The sequence below is a fragment of the Panthera onca genome, chromosome D4, assembly GCF_046562875.1.
Source record: "Panthera onca isolate mPanOnc1 chromosome D4, mPanOnc1 haplotype 2, whole genome shotgun sequence".
In the NCBI taxonomy this organism is placed as follows: domain Eukaryota; kingdom Metazoa; phylum Chordata; class Mammalia; order Carnivora; family Felidae; genus Panthera; species Panthera onca.
This window is the reverse complement of record NC_138351.1, coordinates 67,583,310-67,602,501: the sequence shown is the minus strand read 5'-3', so window position 1 is coordinate 67,602,501 and position 19,192 is coordinate 67,583,310. Positions and strand designations below refer to the sequence as shown.

Sequence of the window (19,192 nt, the reverse complement as noted above, 5' to 3'; positions counted from 1 at the left end):
GTTGTATGGAAACCAATTTGACAATAAATTCATATATTAAAAAAAAAAAGATGTGGTATTTACATATACAATGATATATTACTTGACGATCAAAAATGAAATTTGCCATTTGCAACAACATGGATTGAACTAGAATGTATTATGCTAAGCAAAATAAGTCAGAGAAAGACAAATACAGTATTTCATCACTCATATGTGGAATTAAGAAATAAACCAGATGAACATAGGGGAAGGGACAGAAAAATAAGATGAAAAAGAGAGTGGGAGGTAAACCATAAGAGACTCTTAACTACAAAGAACAAACTGAGGGTTGCTGGAGGGGTGTTGGGTGGGGGGATGGACTAAATGGGTGATGGGCATCAAGGAGAGCACTGGGTGTTACATATAAGTGTTGGATCATTAAATTCTACTCCTGAAACCATTATTGTTTGTTATGTTAAGTGGGATTTAAGTAAAAGTAAAAAAATAAAATAAATCAACCTGAAATTGAGTAGTCCTGGTATCATCTATGTGTGTACAGACACATATATTCTGCCTACCACACATAGACTGTTAATCTAATATTTTACAAAGATGACACTCCACTACAACAGAAAAAAAGATGGTCTTCTCAATAAATGGTCATGGAATAAGTAGATAGCCATAAGGAATTTAGGAATTCCTTACATTTAAGTTGACCCCAACCTCATACCAAACATAGCAATTCTACATTGTACTTGCATTGTAAATGCAGTCTGTATCTAAAGGTACAAGGAAAAGCTTTTAGAAGAAAACAAGAATATTTTCATGACCTTGGTGGTGCAAAAAGATTTCTTAAAGAAAAAAGTGCTAACCATACATTTTTAAATTGATTAAATAGAGCAAAATTAAAATTAACAACCTTTTTCATGAAAAGATACCAAGAGAGGGAAAAGGAAAGCCAGAGTGGAAAAGAAATTTGCAATACATATATCTGGCAAAAGACTCAGGCTAGAAACTTAACAGAAATCCATGGGGGAAGGGAAGGAAAAAAAAGGAAAAAAAAGAGGTTAGAGTGGGAGAGAGAGCCAAAGCATAAGAGACTCTTAAAAACTGAGAACAAACTGAGGGTTGATGGGGGGTGGGAGGGAGAGGAGGGTAGGTGATGGGCATTGAAGAGGGCATCTTTTGGGATGACCACTGGGTGTTGTATGGAAACTAATTTGACAATAAATTTCATATAATAAAAAAAAAAAATACTCAGGTTATTTAAAGAACTCCAAATTGATCAATAAGACATAGGAAGAGGACTTAATAGAAATACAGGCAAAAGACTTGAGCAACCATTTCACAAAAGAGTGTATCTAAATAATAAAGATTAAAAAAAGTGTTCGACAGCACTAGTCATCAAGGTAGTGCAAATGAAAAACCACAATTCAATATATCTTACCCATTAGAAGAACTAAAACTTAAAAAAGATACTACCAAGTGTTGATAAAGATATATTGCTAGCAATAAATTAGTATAACCACCAACTTTGAAAAACCCTGCTAGAGTTGATTACACACACATTATACTATCTAGCAACTCCAATCTTAGTTATATACCCAACAGAAACATACATTTACCAAAAGGCATGAACAAGAATATTCATAACTATTCCATCTGTAAATGTCCCCAAGGAGAAACCACACAAGAATCCAACTAAATTAGAATGGATATATAAATGATGAAATAGTCATATAATGGAAAACTATACATACAAATATAAAGTAAAACTATATGAGATGAGTAAACTACCACCACATAGAATAACATGGATAAATCTCACAAACATAATGCTAAACCAAAAAGATATTGTATACAAAGGTGAAAAGGAGGCAAAATTAATTTATGGTATTAAAACTCAAGATGGTAACCACTTTGCAGGCAGGCCAGTAGAGGCTAGAAATGGGCACAAGAAAGCACAGGAGGCTCTGTTAATGTTCTACTTCTTTTCCTTTTTTTTAAATGTTTATTTTTTTTTTAACAGAGAGAGACAGCATGAGCAGCGTGAGGGGCCGAGAGAGAAGGTGACACAGAATCTGAAGCAGGCTCCAGGCTCTGAGCCATCAGCACAGAGCTCAACACGGGGCTCGAACTCACAAGCTGTGAGATCGTGACCTGAGCCAAAGTTGGACACTTAACTGACTGAGCCACCCAGGCGCCCCATTAAGGTTCCACTTCTTGATCTAGATACCGATTACAAAAATGTGTGCAGTATATGAAGATTCATCAAACTGCATTCTTATGGTTTGCATACTTTCATGTAATAATATTTACTTCAATAAAACACACCAAAAATATACCCACAATCACAGATTTGGAAGAGGTAGATTAGGGAAAGAGGAAAGAATATGAAGGAAAAATAAGATATTCGGCTTCCCCAAATATATAGAATAGATTGTTCTCAATAAATTTGTCAAACCAAATAAAATATAAATTTGGTACTAACCATGAAACCAGGTAGTACTGGCTGAGTAAATTTTGTCTTAAAGGAATACAACAACTGTTTTGAGCTTGCATCATAGAAAGAAAGTTGACCTAAAAGAAAAAAAAAAGGGGGGGAACTAATTTATTACACACATTTAATTAAATCTAACATATCATCATGGGTAAAGTAATAACTGAGTACATATTTGGGACTCTTTTTGGTTACAAACTATAAGGACTGGACTTAGAAATTCCCACTTGAAAATCAGTAGTATACATGCTTAAGAAAAGGCCCAAATCTAGTTTTCTTTCCTGATTTTCAAGATCTCTATAGTGCTTCCATAATCTAATTCAACTATAGACTATTTTATCATTATTTAACAAATGGCTTCCTTAACTCAGTAAAAACCAAGGCTATTTCTTCATTTTTACTATACCTAGCCTCTCTACCCAACTCCCATCACCATTTAAGGCTTACTCTATTAAACCTTGTCTTCTAAATACTTTAAACAATACTCATTTTAGTCTCTGAAATCATAGTTATCACTGCTTCAGTTTTGCTAATTTTAAAAATACCATCCTGGTCTGTCTTTCAATGTTATCATGCAACTAAAATGATTGTTTTTTGACCACCTAACTGTACAACTTGATGGCCTCCTTACATCTGTTATCACTTCTTGAAATTCTTGTCCCATGACTTCTCTTGGTTTGTATCTAACTCTGACGATATCTTCTATCTCCTTTTCTCCTATTCTGAATGTAGATGTTTGCCCAGGCTCTCTTTTCTCTCTACAATGTTTCCTTAATGACTCAGCTGCCACCAAACAGAGAAGAGAAACTAGCATTTATGTCTACCATTAAAGCACTGGGCTCTTTATATACATTACCTCAAAACATTAAGCAACCTATGAATGGTCACAAAGTTAGTAAACAACACAGCAGTAACATTTAATTGTTCTATGCAATCTTCAGTAGCCACTCTGTGATGGTGTATCTAGTATGTAGCTCCAGCTCTACATCTTTTCTGAGTTCTAGCCCTGAAATTTTCTCAATATTAGCCAGCTATGCCACATGATTGTCCTGCTGGCATCTCATCTTGACCCAGGACTATGTTCCCCATGCTGCTGATGACACGCCATCCTCTTGACCACAGTGGCTGGAATCTCAGTCATCTTCAACTCTTGTTTGTTCACTTTCCAATCCACATTTAGTTATTGAGTCCTATGAATTCTACTTTCATACCATCAAATCCATTCCTCTTGATTCCCCACTGCTCAGGCCCTTGTTACTAATAATCGCTCAACAAATACTTATTAAGGGCTTACAATGTAAAAAGCCCTTGCCAGGAATAAGGATACAATACTTAACAAGATAAACATGGCCCTGCCACACTGCTTAAAGACTGACTCCTGAAGAGTCTTAACAATATGTTTGCAATCTCTTCCACATTTAGCCACTTACTGTCCAATATTTCTAAAACTAGATTATCATATGACTACAGTTTCCTAAAATGCAGAGAAATCCCCTTCCCTCAAATAACAAAAAGAGGAGCCTATTATTATTTTTCAAGGCTCTCGGAATCTGATCCCATCTTACATTACAACTCCTTCCTACCCTATGCTCTAGGCTAAACAACACACTTCTCACTACCACCTTTGAGGAACCGCACAAAGCACGAGAAAACGGAAGGTAAGCAAAAGCTACCTTGAGAGTTGAAAAAGAAAAAAAAAATGTGTGCCAATAAATTTAACATGTATCCTGAGGAAATTATTTATCTGAGTCAAAGTGAGTAAGTAAAAAGAATGCAGCAAGACTAACGTGTTGTCACTAAAATTCAATCAAGCCAAAATTAACTTTTCCCTTTTGAGTAACTAGGTTGAAGGCTCAGTAAATTATCTGGAAACATGTTACTTAAAATGGTAAAATAGAGTTTTATCTGTTTACAGTGTCAATTTAAAGAGAAGTACCTAGGGAATTACTTTTGTTCCCTAGTTCAATAGGGTCATCTTTAAAATTTTTATAAATATTTTGATGACAGTAGAGAAGATACTTATCAAATACCTAATTCAAAAAGTTCAAGCAAATTTTGCAAAAGATAAATATCAAGTTACTTTTTAGATGATTTTAACAGAAGTGTTCAAAAAGCTTGGTCAAATCTATTAAGATGAAACCATTAGAGACTCTTAACTATAGAGAACACATTTAGGGTTGACGGAGGGAGGTGGGCGGGAGAAGGGCTAAATGGGTGATGGACATTCAGGAGGGCACTTGCTGGGATGAGCACTAGGTATCACTAAATTCTACTCCCAAAACCAACAGTACACTACATGTTAACTACTATTTAAATAAAAATTTGAAACAACAACAACAAAAGAAACTTAAGGACAAATGTAATATTCTTGAGTTTAAACAACAAAAACAACCCTAAACTGCCTAATATATGAAAAAAAAAAAAAAAGACAGTTTAATAGAACTCCATGAAAAAAGATCTAGTGGACTGGGTGGCTACAAGCTCAATATACACCAACAATGATAATAAGTCATAGTACTAGAAACTGTGCTGCCAAATCACATGTCCTATGATGGTCCTCAGTTTCACGTTCTACTTTGAGAACGCTTCTTTAAGAAATAATGTTGACATAGTGTACAACCACATACTTTAATTTTGGAAAAATTAAACTGTAAGAGGAACAGCCAGTGATACAGAAAATGTATAGTCTGGAAAACCAGCACAAGAAGCAATGTTAGGTTTTAAGCAAATAAGGATTATCATGTAAATGTGAATTAGGGAACATAATTCTGTGTTTCTTCAGATGACAAAATTTAAGGATAGCAGTCTCAAAAGGTATCAGGAAACAAAACAAGTCAATTTAAGAAAAACTCTGCATTACCAAGTGCTCTCCAACAATGAAGTAAGCTACCTTCTACAACAATAAACTTCACATTAAAAAGTTCTTCAAGCACAGGAGTGACAACTACCTGCAGAGATAACTGTAGTAAGGATTTTACACTGTGTAGATTTGGGTAATTTCTAAGTCCACTCCAACTTGAAAAATCTGACTCCACCACTCTTTACAGGTAATAAAATCAGGTCAGGAAGGAATAAAAATGGACAGAAAATTTTTAATGCTTAACACTAAAATTAACAAAATCATTCTTTCAGACCTATTAAGCATATTATACACGAGTGCTTTTGTAAGGCTTCAGGCAAACATCACGCACCCTCCCAGTCAATTCCAGAGCTGAAGTTATGTTTGTGATCAAATCCTAGTAGGTCAAAACACCCTTACCACAATATTAAAAAATTCTGTGTAGATGATTACCAATGAAAAGTACTGAAATGTAAGCAACTATGACAAAACGACTTATGAGAAAATCAGTAAACTTACCCCCATCAAAATCACAAAATACACCTATCCTCTCAGGAACAGTAACATCCAAGGCTTTGACTTTATTATTATGCTTTGCTGCAAATGTGTTTTGCAGCCAGTTGTTGACATGGATACACCAACTAGTGTTTGTCTTTCCTAATTGGTCAAATTTCCCCAAAGTCTTGTATGCTACTCCCACACTATAGGATTTACAATCCTTCTGGGCCTTGACCTCCCAATAATGTTGTCCACTTTCAATAGCAGTGTCTCCTACAAAAGATCAGAAAGGTAAATTTGACTCTAAGATCTTCCTTATACGTCACATAGATTTTTACCTCTCATCCCACAAAATGGCACAAAAAATCTGATTCAGGAAAATAACCATATTAACACACAGACACTATAAGCAGAGTATCTGTTATAACTTTACTTGTATATTTACTATTATTTTTTCTGATATATAAAAAGCTTTAGAACTTTTCTTCCTATCTCCTCAAAAGATATGCATACACGTAGAGCACTATATAAAATGAAATAAAGTTTTAAACAAATAAATAATTAGACAATTTGAAACCCACTAAAAGTAATTAGGCTTCAGGAGGGAGAAACCTTGGCAAATATTCATTAGAAACAGGCCACTCCAGCTCTAAGTGGGCAGAAAGCCCAGCGGTGTGACTGTGATGCCTTTAACCTGACATGATGAAGACTATGTTTATCATACCCAGCACTGTGTATGATTCCCCAGTAAAACGATCTCTGCTGCCTCTTCCTGCTGGTGGCCTGGAGCCTATGGATGTCCGTTTGGGGGACGGCGTGCCACTTCTATACAAACAGGAAGAAAAGAGAAACAAATACTCTATGCTGTAGATGCCTCACAGACTAAAACTACAAGTCATGAAAGGCAACTTTGAAAAGTTTTAATTACGTTGCACAAATAGCACCATTTAATTTCATCTGAATTATTATCAAACAGAGTTGTCAATTAAAAACACTGAAATGTAAGAAGTCATCAACACAAAGCAGGCTGAACACTAACATCATGCAGACTGAACAAAGCTTATACAAAGAACACACAGTTGAAATAAGAAACAATGCCAAAATGAGACAAGTTAAAAAGGAAAACAAAAGAACTGAGGGGAAAAAAGAATTCAAAAAAGATAATGGATTATAGAGCTTACATTTCTTGCAGTTAAATTTAAATTTTAAAATGGCAGAAATAGTCTTATAATGATAAAAACTATCCTTTTCATAACCAGTAAGTATTTTTGTTCTGAATCTTTTCTTCGTAAAAAAGAGAAATAGTCAATGCCCAAATCCATGCATAGGATAATATCAAATATTATAAAGCATTTCTCCTACAAGATTCAACCTGATCTCCCCTTATGTCGAATTATATGATAGGATAAACGGGACAGTACTAGGCCTTTCACTAAATCTCAAAAACTCAAAATAAATCAAGACCCAAAGATGTTTAAAAATAATATTTCAATTATATTGAATCCCTGTATTTAAAAAACAGTAAAAAATTATAACTTACCAGTAGTAAAGAAATAAAAGGAAAAGCATGGAGAAAAGACAAACAGGCATAACTATTAAGAGTGGCAGTTTACATTTCAGAGAAAAGTTAAATAAGGGGAACTCTTCCATTGCAGCATTCTAGACTTCCAACGCAAAGTCCATTTTTGCAAGTACAACAGCTATTACTGTCTGATGTCAAACACGATCCCCTCCCACCTCACCCCTTTAAGACACCTTTGGAGCTCTACTGTGTAAATTAAGGCTCTTTGTTTACCTACCCTCTAGACTGTTTTACTAGCTTCTGAAATGATCTCTTTGACACCTAATTCATCTTATTCACTGTTACCACATAAACCTAAGTTTGATACTGCTACCTTAAAATCTTCAAGCACTTCCTTACTGCCTACAAACAACTTTGCTTTGGATTTAAGGCACTTCTTGATTTGGTCCTAGTCTGCTTTTCTAGCCTTCTCACCCTAAAGAGCACTATTCAGCTAAATGCAGCAGTGTTCCTTAAACTCAGGCAACCTGCTTCAGTGCTTTTCCTCTAGTTTATGTAAGGCCAAATGGCACGTGTTTTTCTATTTCCTTGAGAACCAGCCTAAATGCCATTCCTTTAATGAAGATCTTCCAGATCTTACCAGGCTAAATAACTCTGCTGAGGAATCCACCTCCAGGCCAAAATCCTATGTGTAATCTTTCAGGCTGAACCATAAATGATTATAAAAGGCTTTTAGTGACAGGCCTGAGAGGGCTGCCTTTCCCATACCAGACTTGGTATATAGTTAGTTCACCACACTTTCTTAAGGAAGATGTAATCCTCCCCCACCCCAACCCAGAGATCCTATGCATATCTGCATTCCTAGCTTAGGCACCTCTATTCAGAGACCCCCTTATGGGAGAGGGGGTCTTCAGCTAAGACTTTTTCAGCTGCTTCTGAGTAGACCTCCTTAAAGAGGCGGTGTGAGTTGATGTGGTCTGAAGATACTTCTCTCCATTCAATCTCAATAGTTTTCCACTTCTAACCTTGCCTCTTCTCCCTCCTTCTTGGCCACAGGTCCATAAAACAACAGGAAGAGCATTCTGTTTGGGGCTCTCTTGGCAGTGAGATGATCCTCCAGATAACCACCGTCTGCAATCTGCTTTGATTTACCTGACCCTCACCCGTGCTATTCTGCTGGGAAAAACGGAACACTGAGGAGAGCTAGCACTCTTTCCTTTGTGGCCTCTTGCTTAAACTATCATAGTAAGTGAATAAAGGCTTGATTGTTACTTTCAATCAAGTAGAAAGTTAGAAATCAGGTAGAAAGTTAGTGAACCACTTTAATACCTGGCACTGTCTAACTGACCACTTTAACATCTGGCAGCTCAGGCTATCTTTCTTCAACTCCTTTTGTCACACTTACCATTACCCATAATCTCTACCTTGTATTGTTACTTATATAGAGATATATATCTCAGACATGTAAGTTAGGGCAAATTTCTTAAAGACAAGAAGAGTGTTTATTCCTATAAACTCTACCACATCCAGCTAACATCTACAGTGAATAAATATTAATGGAAAGAATAAATGTGCATATCATTCCAGAAGTACTCCATACATAAAATACCCTTTAAAGGAGAGGAGAAAAAAAAGGAGAGGAGAAAGAGAAGTAATATGAGCTGAACTGCTAAATACAAACACTCTAAAAATCTCCAAGGAACCAAATAAAACTTCATACACTCGATTAAATTCAGCAACATTTTACAATTTATAATATTCTAACTCTGAAGTCACTTTCACTAATAATGAGCAAATAAGCTAGAAAAAATAAAAGAAGGTAATTTTGAAAAAGTAACACATTCTGGTTTCTGGTAAAGATATGTGGTATCTTCAAATCAGCACATTATTAACCATGCAATTTGAACCGATTCATCTTTCTGGGCACTGTCTTAACTTGAGTAACTTTATTTCTTAAATGCTTTTGAAACTGTATAATTATTATACAATATAGAACACGTCAAACCTCTCTCATGTCAAATACAAATAAAAGCAAAGCTGTAATGTTAGATATACTGACTATAGCACAAGAAAGATGCCAGGTATAAGTAAATGCAGAAAAAAATCAGATGAGGGAAAAAAACTCAAGAAAGACTTCAAAAGCAGGGCTCATTGTTTTGTTACCATATACAATATAATCCAAATAGTATGCAGCGTACTACAGTGCTGTAAATTCAAAACATAAGCTACCAATACAGACAGTCTACACAGAGCAATATTTTAGCCTACGAAGGCTGATGCAATGGCTTCTGCTTATTGGTTAAAAGAAAAATTAAAGTTATTCAGCCAAGCTAGATATACTAAGTCCTAGAACCAGACACACATAGATCATCACCTTGTATGTTTCTTCAGTGAAGTAACATGGACACTGTTAGATAAAAATAGGCAACTGTTAAGAGAATGCTTTACAACTTAAATGTAACAGCTTATAATTAAATTAGATCAAAAGCCTGCTGGGAAATTTTTTTTGATTCACTGTTGTAACTCACGGTGATTATTACTTTATTCCAGTTTGAGCAAAATTTTCCTCTGTTAAAAAAGGCATACTTTGAGACTGTCTAAGTAAGACACTGACAACAAAAGGTCCAAAGCCTTCCTCTTTGGTTCATAAGGTTGCTAATCAGGGGCAAGACAATGGGGTTGTATTGCTAAAAGTTGTCATTTCACGCAGACCTTCAGGTAAGACAGGAGATCTATAAGTCTAAAATTCAGGAACTTCTCTCTTAAGCAGTTCAAGTTACGTAGATACAACTTTAAGGAAATGGAATACTGAAATAAAATGTGTAAAAAGAAGATCAGGGAAAAGAGTGATGAAAAATGTTATAACAAATTCAAGTACTCATAAACAGTATTATATTCTTCACTTCAATGTTACTAACAGATCACAAATTATACTGATATATAGAATAAGAATTTCATCATAAGTTATTGTCAAATAAGAATCAATGTACAAGTATGTGTCCAGATTAACATTTAATAAACTAGCTTACCTGCCCTTATTCTCTTTTCCTTTCATTTTACTTTCTTGACCTTTTCCTCCTGTAGGATCCCACTCTACGCAGGTATCTTCAACTCTCAGGTTCAAATGGGATGATGAGCTATCCAAATTGAAGTTTAGTGCTATCCAAAATAAGATTTCAATTTTTAAAAAATATAGAACATCTCCACATTCTGAAGCACAACTATCATCACATTATTTTCCTACTTAGTTTATTCAATACCACAGATAAGAGAATAAAGTTCAAACTCCTAATGCTAGCCGGCATTTAAAATCCCCAAAGATAAGGCTGTAACTTACTAACTCCTATTTTATTTCCCATTATTGTTCTCTACATATCCTGTAGCTCCAACCAAATACAATGTACTTGCATGGCCTCTCATGTTTCTGCTATTCCTTCTGCTGGAATCTCCATCAGCACATAATAATCTCAACTTTCTGCTATTAGAATATTAGTTGATTATCAGTTGACTGTTATAATTTTTTTTTTTTTAGCGTTTTTTTATTTATTTTTGAGACAGAGAGAGAGAGACAAAGCATGAATGGGGGAGGGTCAGAGAGAGGGAGACACAGAATCTGAAACAGGCTCCAGGCTCTGAGCTGTCAGCACAGAGCCCGACGCGGGGCTCGAACTCACGGACCGCGAGATCATGACCTGGGCCGAAGCCGGCCGCTTAACCGACTGAGCCACCCAGGTGCCCCTCAGTTAACTGTTATAACTAAATAGGAAGAGGAGCCGGTGGAATTGAGGATGAAGAAAAAGTGATGTGGTATAAAAAATTACACAGCCTGGCACATACACATTTTCTCTGATGCTCTAATACTTAATAGTTTCATAGTTAAACTCTCAGTAGTTTTGAATTAAAAAGCACAGAGAGGGTGCCTCAGTGGCTCAGTCAGTTAAGCGTCCAACTTCAGCTTAGGTCATGATCTCGCGGTTTGTGAGTTCACGCCCCACATTGGGCTCTGTGCTAACAGCTCAGAGCCTGGAGCCTGCTTCAGATTCTGTGTCTCCCTCTCTCTCTGCCCCTCCCTCATTCACACTCTGTCTCTCTCTGTCTCTCTGTCTCTTGAAAATAAACATTAAAAAAAAAAAAAAAAAGCACACAGAAATAGGCACAGGAACAAGGAAACCAACCCAGCTGATAGAGCTAGAGGTGACTTACATGGCAAAGAGATGGGGAAAAGACTACTTAAATGAAAACAAATCAAAATACACAAAAACAAATTCATGGGGGAAAAAGGCACAGCATAAGGAATATAGTAACTGGGACTGGAATAGCATTATATGGTGACAGATAGTAGCTACATTTGGGGGAACTACAGAGAAGTTGAATCACTATGTTGTACCCCTAAAACTAATGTAACATTGTGCCAACTGTACTCAGATTTTAAAAATAATTTAAAAAAATGAAACAAAACTATGTTTTTTAAATTATTTGGTATTTGGGGAACTATCTATCCTACTCAGAAAACTTACTCAGAATTCCTACTTTAGGAAATCAGTGTAACAAGGTATTATCTTCTCTCTTTGGAAATTGAAGGTAAATCATTAAAATATATTGATTAAGCTGAGTAATGCAGACTCCTCATATTCTAAAATACAATTCCTAGAATCTCTGCCTTAAGCAAGGTATCATATACTACATAGTTACCAACTAATCTGTTTCTCTTAGTTCTACTTTCCTTCAAAAGTTCAAATTTCTGGTAATTACTCATTGAAGTGGTACTTCCTTTACAACCCCATTTCACTTAAGGATATTACTTGATTTAGCCAAAGCTTCAAAAATGTTTCTATGAAGTATGCATCATCAAACAGTAAAATATTCATATAAAAAGCCTAATGTTTACCTAGTAGATTAAAAATTTTTTCCTTCACTGTTCTGTAAAGTACACTTTAATTTCAACTATGCATCTGACCCATTGTTCATTGTCTTTAATTATAAAATAACATTGTAAATACAAATCTATTGACCATACTGCTTCTAATAAATATACTATATAAGTTACTAGCTTTTTAAAATTTGCATGTAAACAAAAATGAACTTACAGAAAAAAAATACAGTCTTTCAGTAAAAATGTAAACAAAACTCCTTAATAAGCAGGTTACTAAATAGGCACTTAATAATTACCTTATAGGTAGGTTACTAAAAAGTTAGGATTAAGCAAACTTGAGATCCTATACTACCAAGAATGAAATGCCTTAAGAAAACAGGGTTGGGCTGTGGCGTCTGGGTGCCTCAGTCAGTTAAGCGTCTGACTCCTGATTTCAGCTCAGATCATGATCTCATGGTTCATGAGTTTGAGCCCCACATTGGGCTCCACGCTGAAAGTGCCGAGCCTGCTTGGAATTCTCTCTCTCTCTCTCTCTCTCTCTGCCCCTCCCCTACGTGTGCTCATGCACTCTCTCAAAATAAATAAATAAACTAAAAAAAAAAAAAAAAAAAAAAAAAGGTTGGGGCACCTGGCTGGTTCAGTGAGAAGAGCATGAGACTCAATCTTGGGGTCATGAGTTTGAACCCCATGTTGGGTGTAGAGAATACTAAAAAAAAAAAAAAAAAAAAAAAAAAAAAATTAAAAAAACAGGGTTAAGGCGCCTGGGTAGCTCAGTTGGTTGAGCATCCAACTTCGGCTCAGGTCATGATCTCACAGCTCCTGAGTTCAAGCCCCATGTCAGGCTATGTGCTGACAGCTCAGATTCCGATTCTGTGTCTCCCTCTCTCTCTGCCCCTAACCCATTCGCATTCTGTCTCTGTGTCTCTCAAAAATAAATAAACATTAAAAAAAAATTAAAAATAAATAAATAAATTTAAAAAACAGGGTTAATTAACTTCTATATTAGCTATTAGGTAATACATGTGAGGGTACCTACTCTGGACAGAAAGAAAAAGTAAATTATAACTCTAAGGTGCTATCAATTCTCAGCCACTTGTTACAATCCTAAGGCTGTTTGAAAAAAAAAAAAAAAAAGGTAAGAAAAAAATCCTAAGACTGTTCCCTAATGTTTAATGTGATGAAGAAGGATGGGGTCATGAGTGGCAAGAAAAGGTGTCCCCTCCAAGCTACCTGAGACTAGACTTACTAAATACCACAGCATGCAGACAGAAAGGCATGGGCTTCCATCCCAGGGGTATAATCTTTAATCTATCTCCTTGCCCCCCCTTTTTTTTGGACACTATCCCCTTTCTGTGACCTCAATGAAGTCATGGAGCCTCTCTAAGCTAACAGGGATACTGTGTTGTTTAAAAGAAAAAAACACATCAGTCCTCAAAAGTGAGGTCTCAAACATCAGTCCTGCCTCTCATATCATCTCTGTAATAGAACTAGGAATTAGTTTCCATATCTTTAAAAGTCTGTGAAAACAAAGTACCAAAATATCAAAGTACCATTATGTTTCATGTATTTGTATTGGTAGCTGCTTTCTTGGTACTCTAAAATTATACCATAGCCACTATCATTTGAAACTAGAGAGTAATTTGTGATTAGTATCATATCATTTACCATAAAAGGAAGGGATAAACCACAGAAAAATTCTGTTAATTAGAACTTCAATTATTCATCATATGTGACAATCCCAATGACAAGAACAGTGCTACATACATTGGAGACAGAAATTAATAATGTTCACTATTTCCCACATCAAGCACCATTAAAAGACAGGATATCAAATTCTGGTAGGCTTCAACTATTTAACTTCCAGCTCTCTCCCTTTTCTTCCAATTCTCTGCTCCATACCTGTATTTCAGTGGTTGGTCAAAAAGCACTACACCAAGCCAAAAAAACTAGCAAGCAATTGTTCAACATGTCATTTTTTTAACATCTACACTTTTCCTCTGGAGCTCTTGCCCTCATTAGTTACCAGTCCAGTGGTATGGAATAACCCTTAGAGAAGCTGTGGTCTATAGCTATTTAAGAGACAAATTTTATTCTGGGTCTCCCTGAAGGTCAGAATTAAATGTTTAGTGGGCCTCAGGGTTGAGTTTCAGTCTATCCCCACCCCAGGGGGTTTACCCAGTGAGAACTCTTGAAAAGACTAAAAGCAACTCTACAAACACCAAGACCAAGAATTTGACTACTAAGATCCAGACTCTGCCAACAGAACCAGGCAGCCCAGCTCCAAGGAAACTTAAAGCCAGCTATTCATTCTCCTGAATCTGTAGAATTTGCATAGAAATGTACAGGTCCAAGTTTGGTGACTAAATATAAAGGGTAAAGGAGAAGAAACAAAAGAAATAAAAAGATACAATACTTCTGAGGGAGAATAATAGTAACAATGCAGTTTTACCTGACAGGGCTCAAAACAGTTCAAGTTATGTAAAGATTATCTATAACTATACCTTGAAATGGTTAAAATCTCTCAAGAAATCACAGTCATGTATCAGTTTACTAACAAGTAATTCAAAGTAACCATTTCTTGGCTAAGTTATCTATAGTTCTCCAATAAAAACATTAGCTAATCCAAAAAAGTTACTCAATTTAGTTTTTTTACCATTATGATGCAAACATTTTCTTTTGAATTTGTCTTGTCAATAATTTACAGGCTTCACATTTTGCTTTATTCTGATATAGTATTTTTAAACAAATTTTTTTAAATGTTCATTTACTTTTGAAAGACAGAGAAAAAGCACGAGTGAGGAAGGAGCAGAGAGAGAGGGAGACACAGAATCTGAAGCAGGCTCCAAGCTGTGAGATGTCAGCACAGAGCCCGATGCGGTGCTTGAACTCACGAACCGCGAGATCATGACCTAAGCCGAAGTCAGCACTTAACCAACCAAGCCACCCAGGTGCACATATTCTGATATAATATTTTTATATCACTTCCAAATCATATCAAACTCTGGCACACAAACCTATTCAAATGCTATGTGAACTGAAGGTCAATGGAACCCCTAAAGGCCGAAGTACTTCAACAGTGTGTAGAATCTGATTCTTGCGGTAAATCCAGTCAATTACCATCTCACAAATGACAAGATCTCTATCATTATGGCCTTCCAAATGGTAAATACCTCAAAAATGTTCCATGTTGAAATATGTTATTCTAGAGAGTTTTAACTAAATCTGAATTGGTTCCAGACCCACAGTAAGGGTTGGCACAAAATTTGGAAACAGATTCTTTACACCTTTTCAAGTTAGTTCTAGGGATTGTGGGCAAGTCATTTAACATATGTAAACTTTCTTCATCTGCAAAATGGGTATCAGTAATATTTAAACTACTGATCCCTCAAGATGGTTTTAATGATCAAATGGAAAAGTGTGAGAGTGCTTTGTAAACATTAATAAAATATACAAATGTTAATTTCTACAATAAGGTTTAAGAAAACAGAGAGTACGTGAACTAAACTGAAATGGTACTTCCCCATTATTGAGCCATAATCCATTCCCTGAGAAATCTGTGGGCAAATCTCACTGATGCCTATGTATTCATACTAGACTGCAATTTGTAAAGCACCCACACCACAGGATCCAATGTCATCACCTCAGTCTATTTTACCTATTTGAATACCATCATAAAAGAACTAATGAAAACCAATAGTATAGTCCTAATTTCCCCATCTTAAAATTCCTACTACTGAGAATTCCAAGTATGTATGTGCATGCACACACCATAGGGAAGAAATGCTACCATACATGAAATGCTTCCTGTCCCAGTCTTGAATAACTTCAGATGTTAAGTTTTGTTTTATGCTGTATAAATATCTACAATCTTACCTTTGGTCTCTAGAGTCACTGGATCAGAATACTCTCCAGCTACAGCTTTGTTACAAGCTCGAACTCTGAAATTCATATACTTTGAATCAAACTTTAAGCCTGAAAAAATGAAAATGGTTTTCAGATATGAAAATTAAAGGGATCTACTCCCAAAGTAGGAGCATGAACCTTCAAACAGACATATTCCCTCTTGAGAACTCTTTCTTTACTCCACAAGAGTATAAATTTATGTTAAAACAGTGGTAATGCCAAAAATAAGAGGAATCATGATTTCTTACTTTCTTCAAAATAAATATAATTAATACAGTTTAATCAATGTTTTTTTTTTTTTTTAACCTAGTGATAAAAAGGTATTCTCAAGTTAAAAGTAATGTCTCATTCAAGGAGAAATGACATATTTAAAAAAAATTTTTTTAATGTTTTATTTATTTTTGAGAGAGACCGAGCATAAGCGGGGGAGGGGCAAAGAGAGACGGAGACAAAGAATCAGAAGCAGGCTCCAGGCTCTGAGCTGTCAGCACAGAGCCAGACATGGAGCTCGAACTCATGAACCATGAGATCATGACCTGAGCTGAAGTCGGACACTTAACCGACCGAGCCACCCAGGCGCCCCTACAATTTAAAGTAACATACTCAATTTCTGGAAAGAAGACACCCTAAAGAATTTTAGTATTTATGAAACACTGTATTTTTATGTGAAAAATGAATTTAAAGAGAAAGTAAAGCATAGGGATTAACAGTAAAACTCTGAAGTTAGTCACGTCTAGATTAAAATCTTAGTCCGTGGGGTGCCTGGCTGGCTCAATCAGTGGAGCATGAGACTCTGGTTCTCGGAGTTATAACTTCGAGTCCCACACTGGGTGCAGAGATTACTTTAGGAAAATAATAAAATCTTTAAAACTTCAGTCCAAAAATTACTAGCTAAGCGACCATCAACAACTTGACAGAACGAGTTTTTGTATCTGTAAAATAAAAATGATAAAACCAACCTCATAATTATAAAGATTAAATGAGATGTACTATACTGATTAAATGAGACGTATTATGTAATACACTTCAGCACAGCTGACAAGTGGTAAGTGCTCAACAATGGTAATGTTACTGCTCATGCATAACAAGTGTTGAACAACTCCGGAAATATATGGCTACTTAAAATGGCCAAAGTCCCCTATACATAGAGACACCTTTTGAAAAAAAAGGCTAACACACAAATTTCTAATACCAAGTCATAGTTCTGTAAGTATTACTGTGAAGATAATCATAAAAAGGTAAAAGCAACAGTATTTATAGAACCACTGAAATGCAGGGGTAGTACGTATACCTAAAAAGCTGACAGCTTTTTTATTGTTAAAAAACCAAGGTTGGGGCGCCTGGGTGGCTCAGTCGGTTGAGTGTCTGACTTCGGCTCAGGTCATGATCTCACAGTCTGTGAGTTTGAGCCCCGCGTCGGGCTCTGTGCTGACAGTTCGGAGCCTGGAGCCTGCTTTGGATTCTGTGTCTCCCTCTGTCTCTGCCCGCCCCCTGCTCATGCTCTGTCTCTGTCTCAAAAATAAATAAAAACATTTAAAAAAATAAAAAACAAAAGAAAAAAAAAAAACAAGGTTAAAATTGATGTTATTCTGAAATATTGTTTCCAAAACACTCCTTCATGTTTGTTTTACATACATTGTTTTAACAAATTGAAAATATCAGGAAGTAGTCAAAATGAAAGTTTTCCTGATATTATAAGAGAAATTCACTTCTATAACAAATATAGAAAAAACCTGGCTAAAGAAACTTAATTTCATCTTCTAAAGTAACTCAACGGGAGCCTGGGTAGCTCAGTTGGTTAAGCCTCCGACTCTTGATTCCAGCTCGGGTTTGTGGGTTTGAGCATCGCATCAGACTCCATGCTAACGGCACAGGCCTGCTTGGGATTCCCTCTCCACCCCTCCCATGAGCTCATGCGTGCTCTCTTGCTCTCTCTTTGAAAAAGAGAAATAAAACTTAAAAAAAATATCTAAAGTAACTCAAAATATTCTTCACAATTACATTTACTTTCTGAGAAAGAAATTCATAAAATGCAGTCATTTTACCTGATAGTGTATATTCAGTACCCTTAATATTATCAATTATCTCCCAGCATCGCTCATCCTTTACACGTGGAAGTCCGTCAAAATTAGTTTTCCGATATTCCAGTATAAAATGATCAATTTTATTATCTTCTTCTGGCATTCTCCAAGCCACTGTTACAGAATTGTCAGCCACCAAACACTCTACTGGATCTATCTCTGGAGCTTTAGGAACTGAAAGAAAAAAACAGGCTCATTTCTCATTTATTAGTACTAATCCAATATTCACGTTTGTCATTCAAACTGCTTTCTTCAAGTTGCTTTTGAATGGTTCCATTGAATCAGGCTACGAGAAAGGATACCCTATAAATGCAAAGTAACTATTTTTCCAAGTTCCATTTAAAAATTTGTTTCAAAGTTCTTTCACAGACGTATTCAAGATTTATTAAAATCTTATTTGGCAAAAAGCAATTCGAACATGCTAAGGATAAAGAACCAACAATGACTTGTTACTTCTCAACACATATTTTTTAATCTGTTACTTCAAACAGCTATAGAATATAGATGAAATCACTACTGACAAAATAGAATAACTTGCTTTGAATCCAATGATTATAATAATTTAAGATATTTTCTATGTATTTTTAAAATCTTGTTTATAAAAGAATTGTAGGGGCACCTGGGTGGCTCAGTCAGTTACGCATCTGACTTCAGCTCAGGTCACGATTTCATGGTTCATGGGTCTGAGCCCCTCATCGGGCTCTGTGCTGACAGCTCAGAGCCTGGAGCCTGCTTCGGATTCTGTGTCTCCCTCTCTCTCTCTCTGACCCTCCCCAACTCACGCTCTGTCTCTCTCTCTCTCAAAAATAAAAACTAAAAAAAATTTTTTTAATTAAAAAAAGTAGTATGAATGACAACAGTAATTCTGAAAGGCCAATTTACAGGTAGATATCCTGTAGTATCCTGAAGTATCATTTCTTCTTCTACATCTATGGCTCCTTCTCTCATCTTTTCCTTGTATAAACTTACTTAGAACTTCTGACGTGGCCCACACAAGTTAATACAGTAAAACCTT

The 19,192-nt window shown here is 35.8% G+C and overlaps 1 protein-coding gene across 5 annotated transcripts in view; it reads right to left on the bottom strand.

Annotated features, from left to right (window-relative positions):
* FSD1L (fibronectin type III and SPRY domain containing 1 like) overlaps window positions 1-19,192 on the bottom strand; it is a 78,489-nt gene that overhangs the window by 16,727 nt on the left and 42,570 nt on the right. For 2 of the 5 annotated variants that reach the window (XM_060609129.3, XM_060609133.3), the window contains exons 7-13: window positions 18,142-18,351; window positions 16,067-16,165; window positions 10,350-10,479; window positions 9,695-9,727; window positions 6,523-6,623; window positions 5,820-6,071; window positions 2,453-2,541 (exon numbers count right to left, since the gene is read on the bottom strand). In XM_060609129.3, coding sequence (XP_060465112.2) covers window positions 2,453-2,541; window positions 5,820-6,071; window positions 6,523-6,623; window positions 9,695-9,727; window positions 10,350-10,479; window positions 16,067-16,165; window positions 18,142-18,351 — 914 coding nt within the window. The remainder of the gene's footprint in view (window positions 1-2,452; window positions 2,542-5,819; window positions 6,072-6,522; window positions 6,624-9,694; window positions 9,728-10,349; window positions 10,480-16,066; window positions 16,166-18,141; window positions 18,352-19,192) is intronic. The other 3 variants (XM_060609130.3, XM_060609131.3, XM_060609132.3) reach the window with 3 other exon arrangements.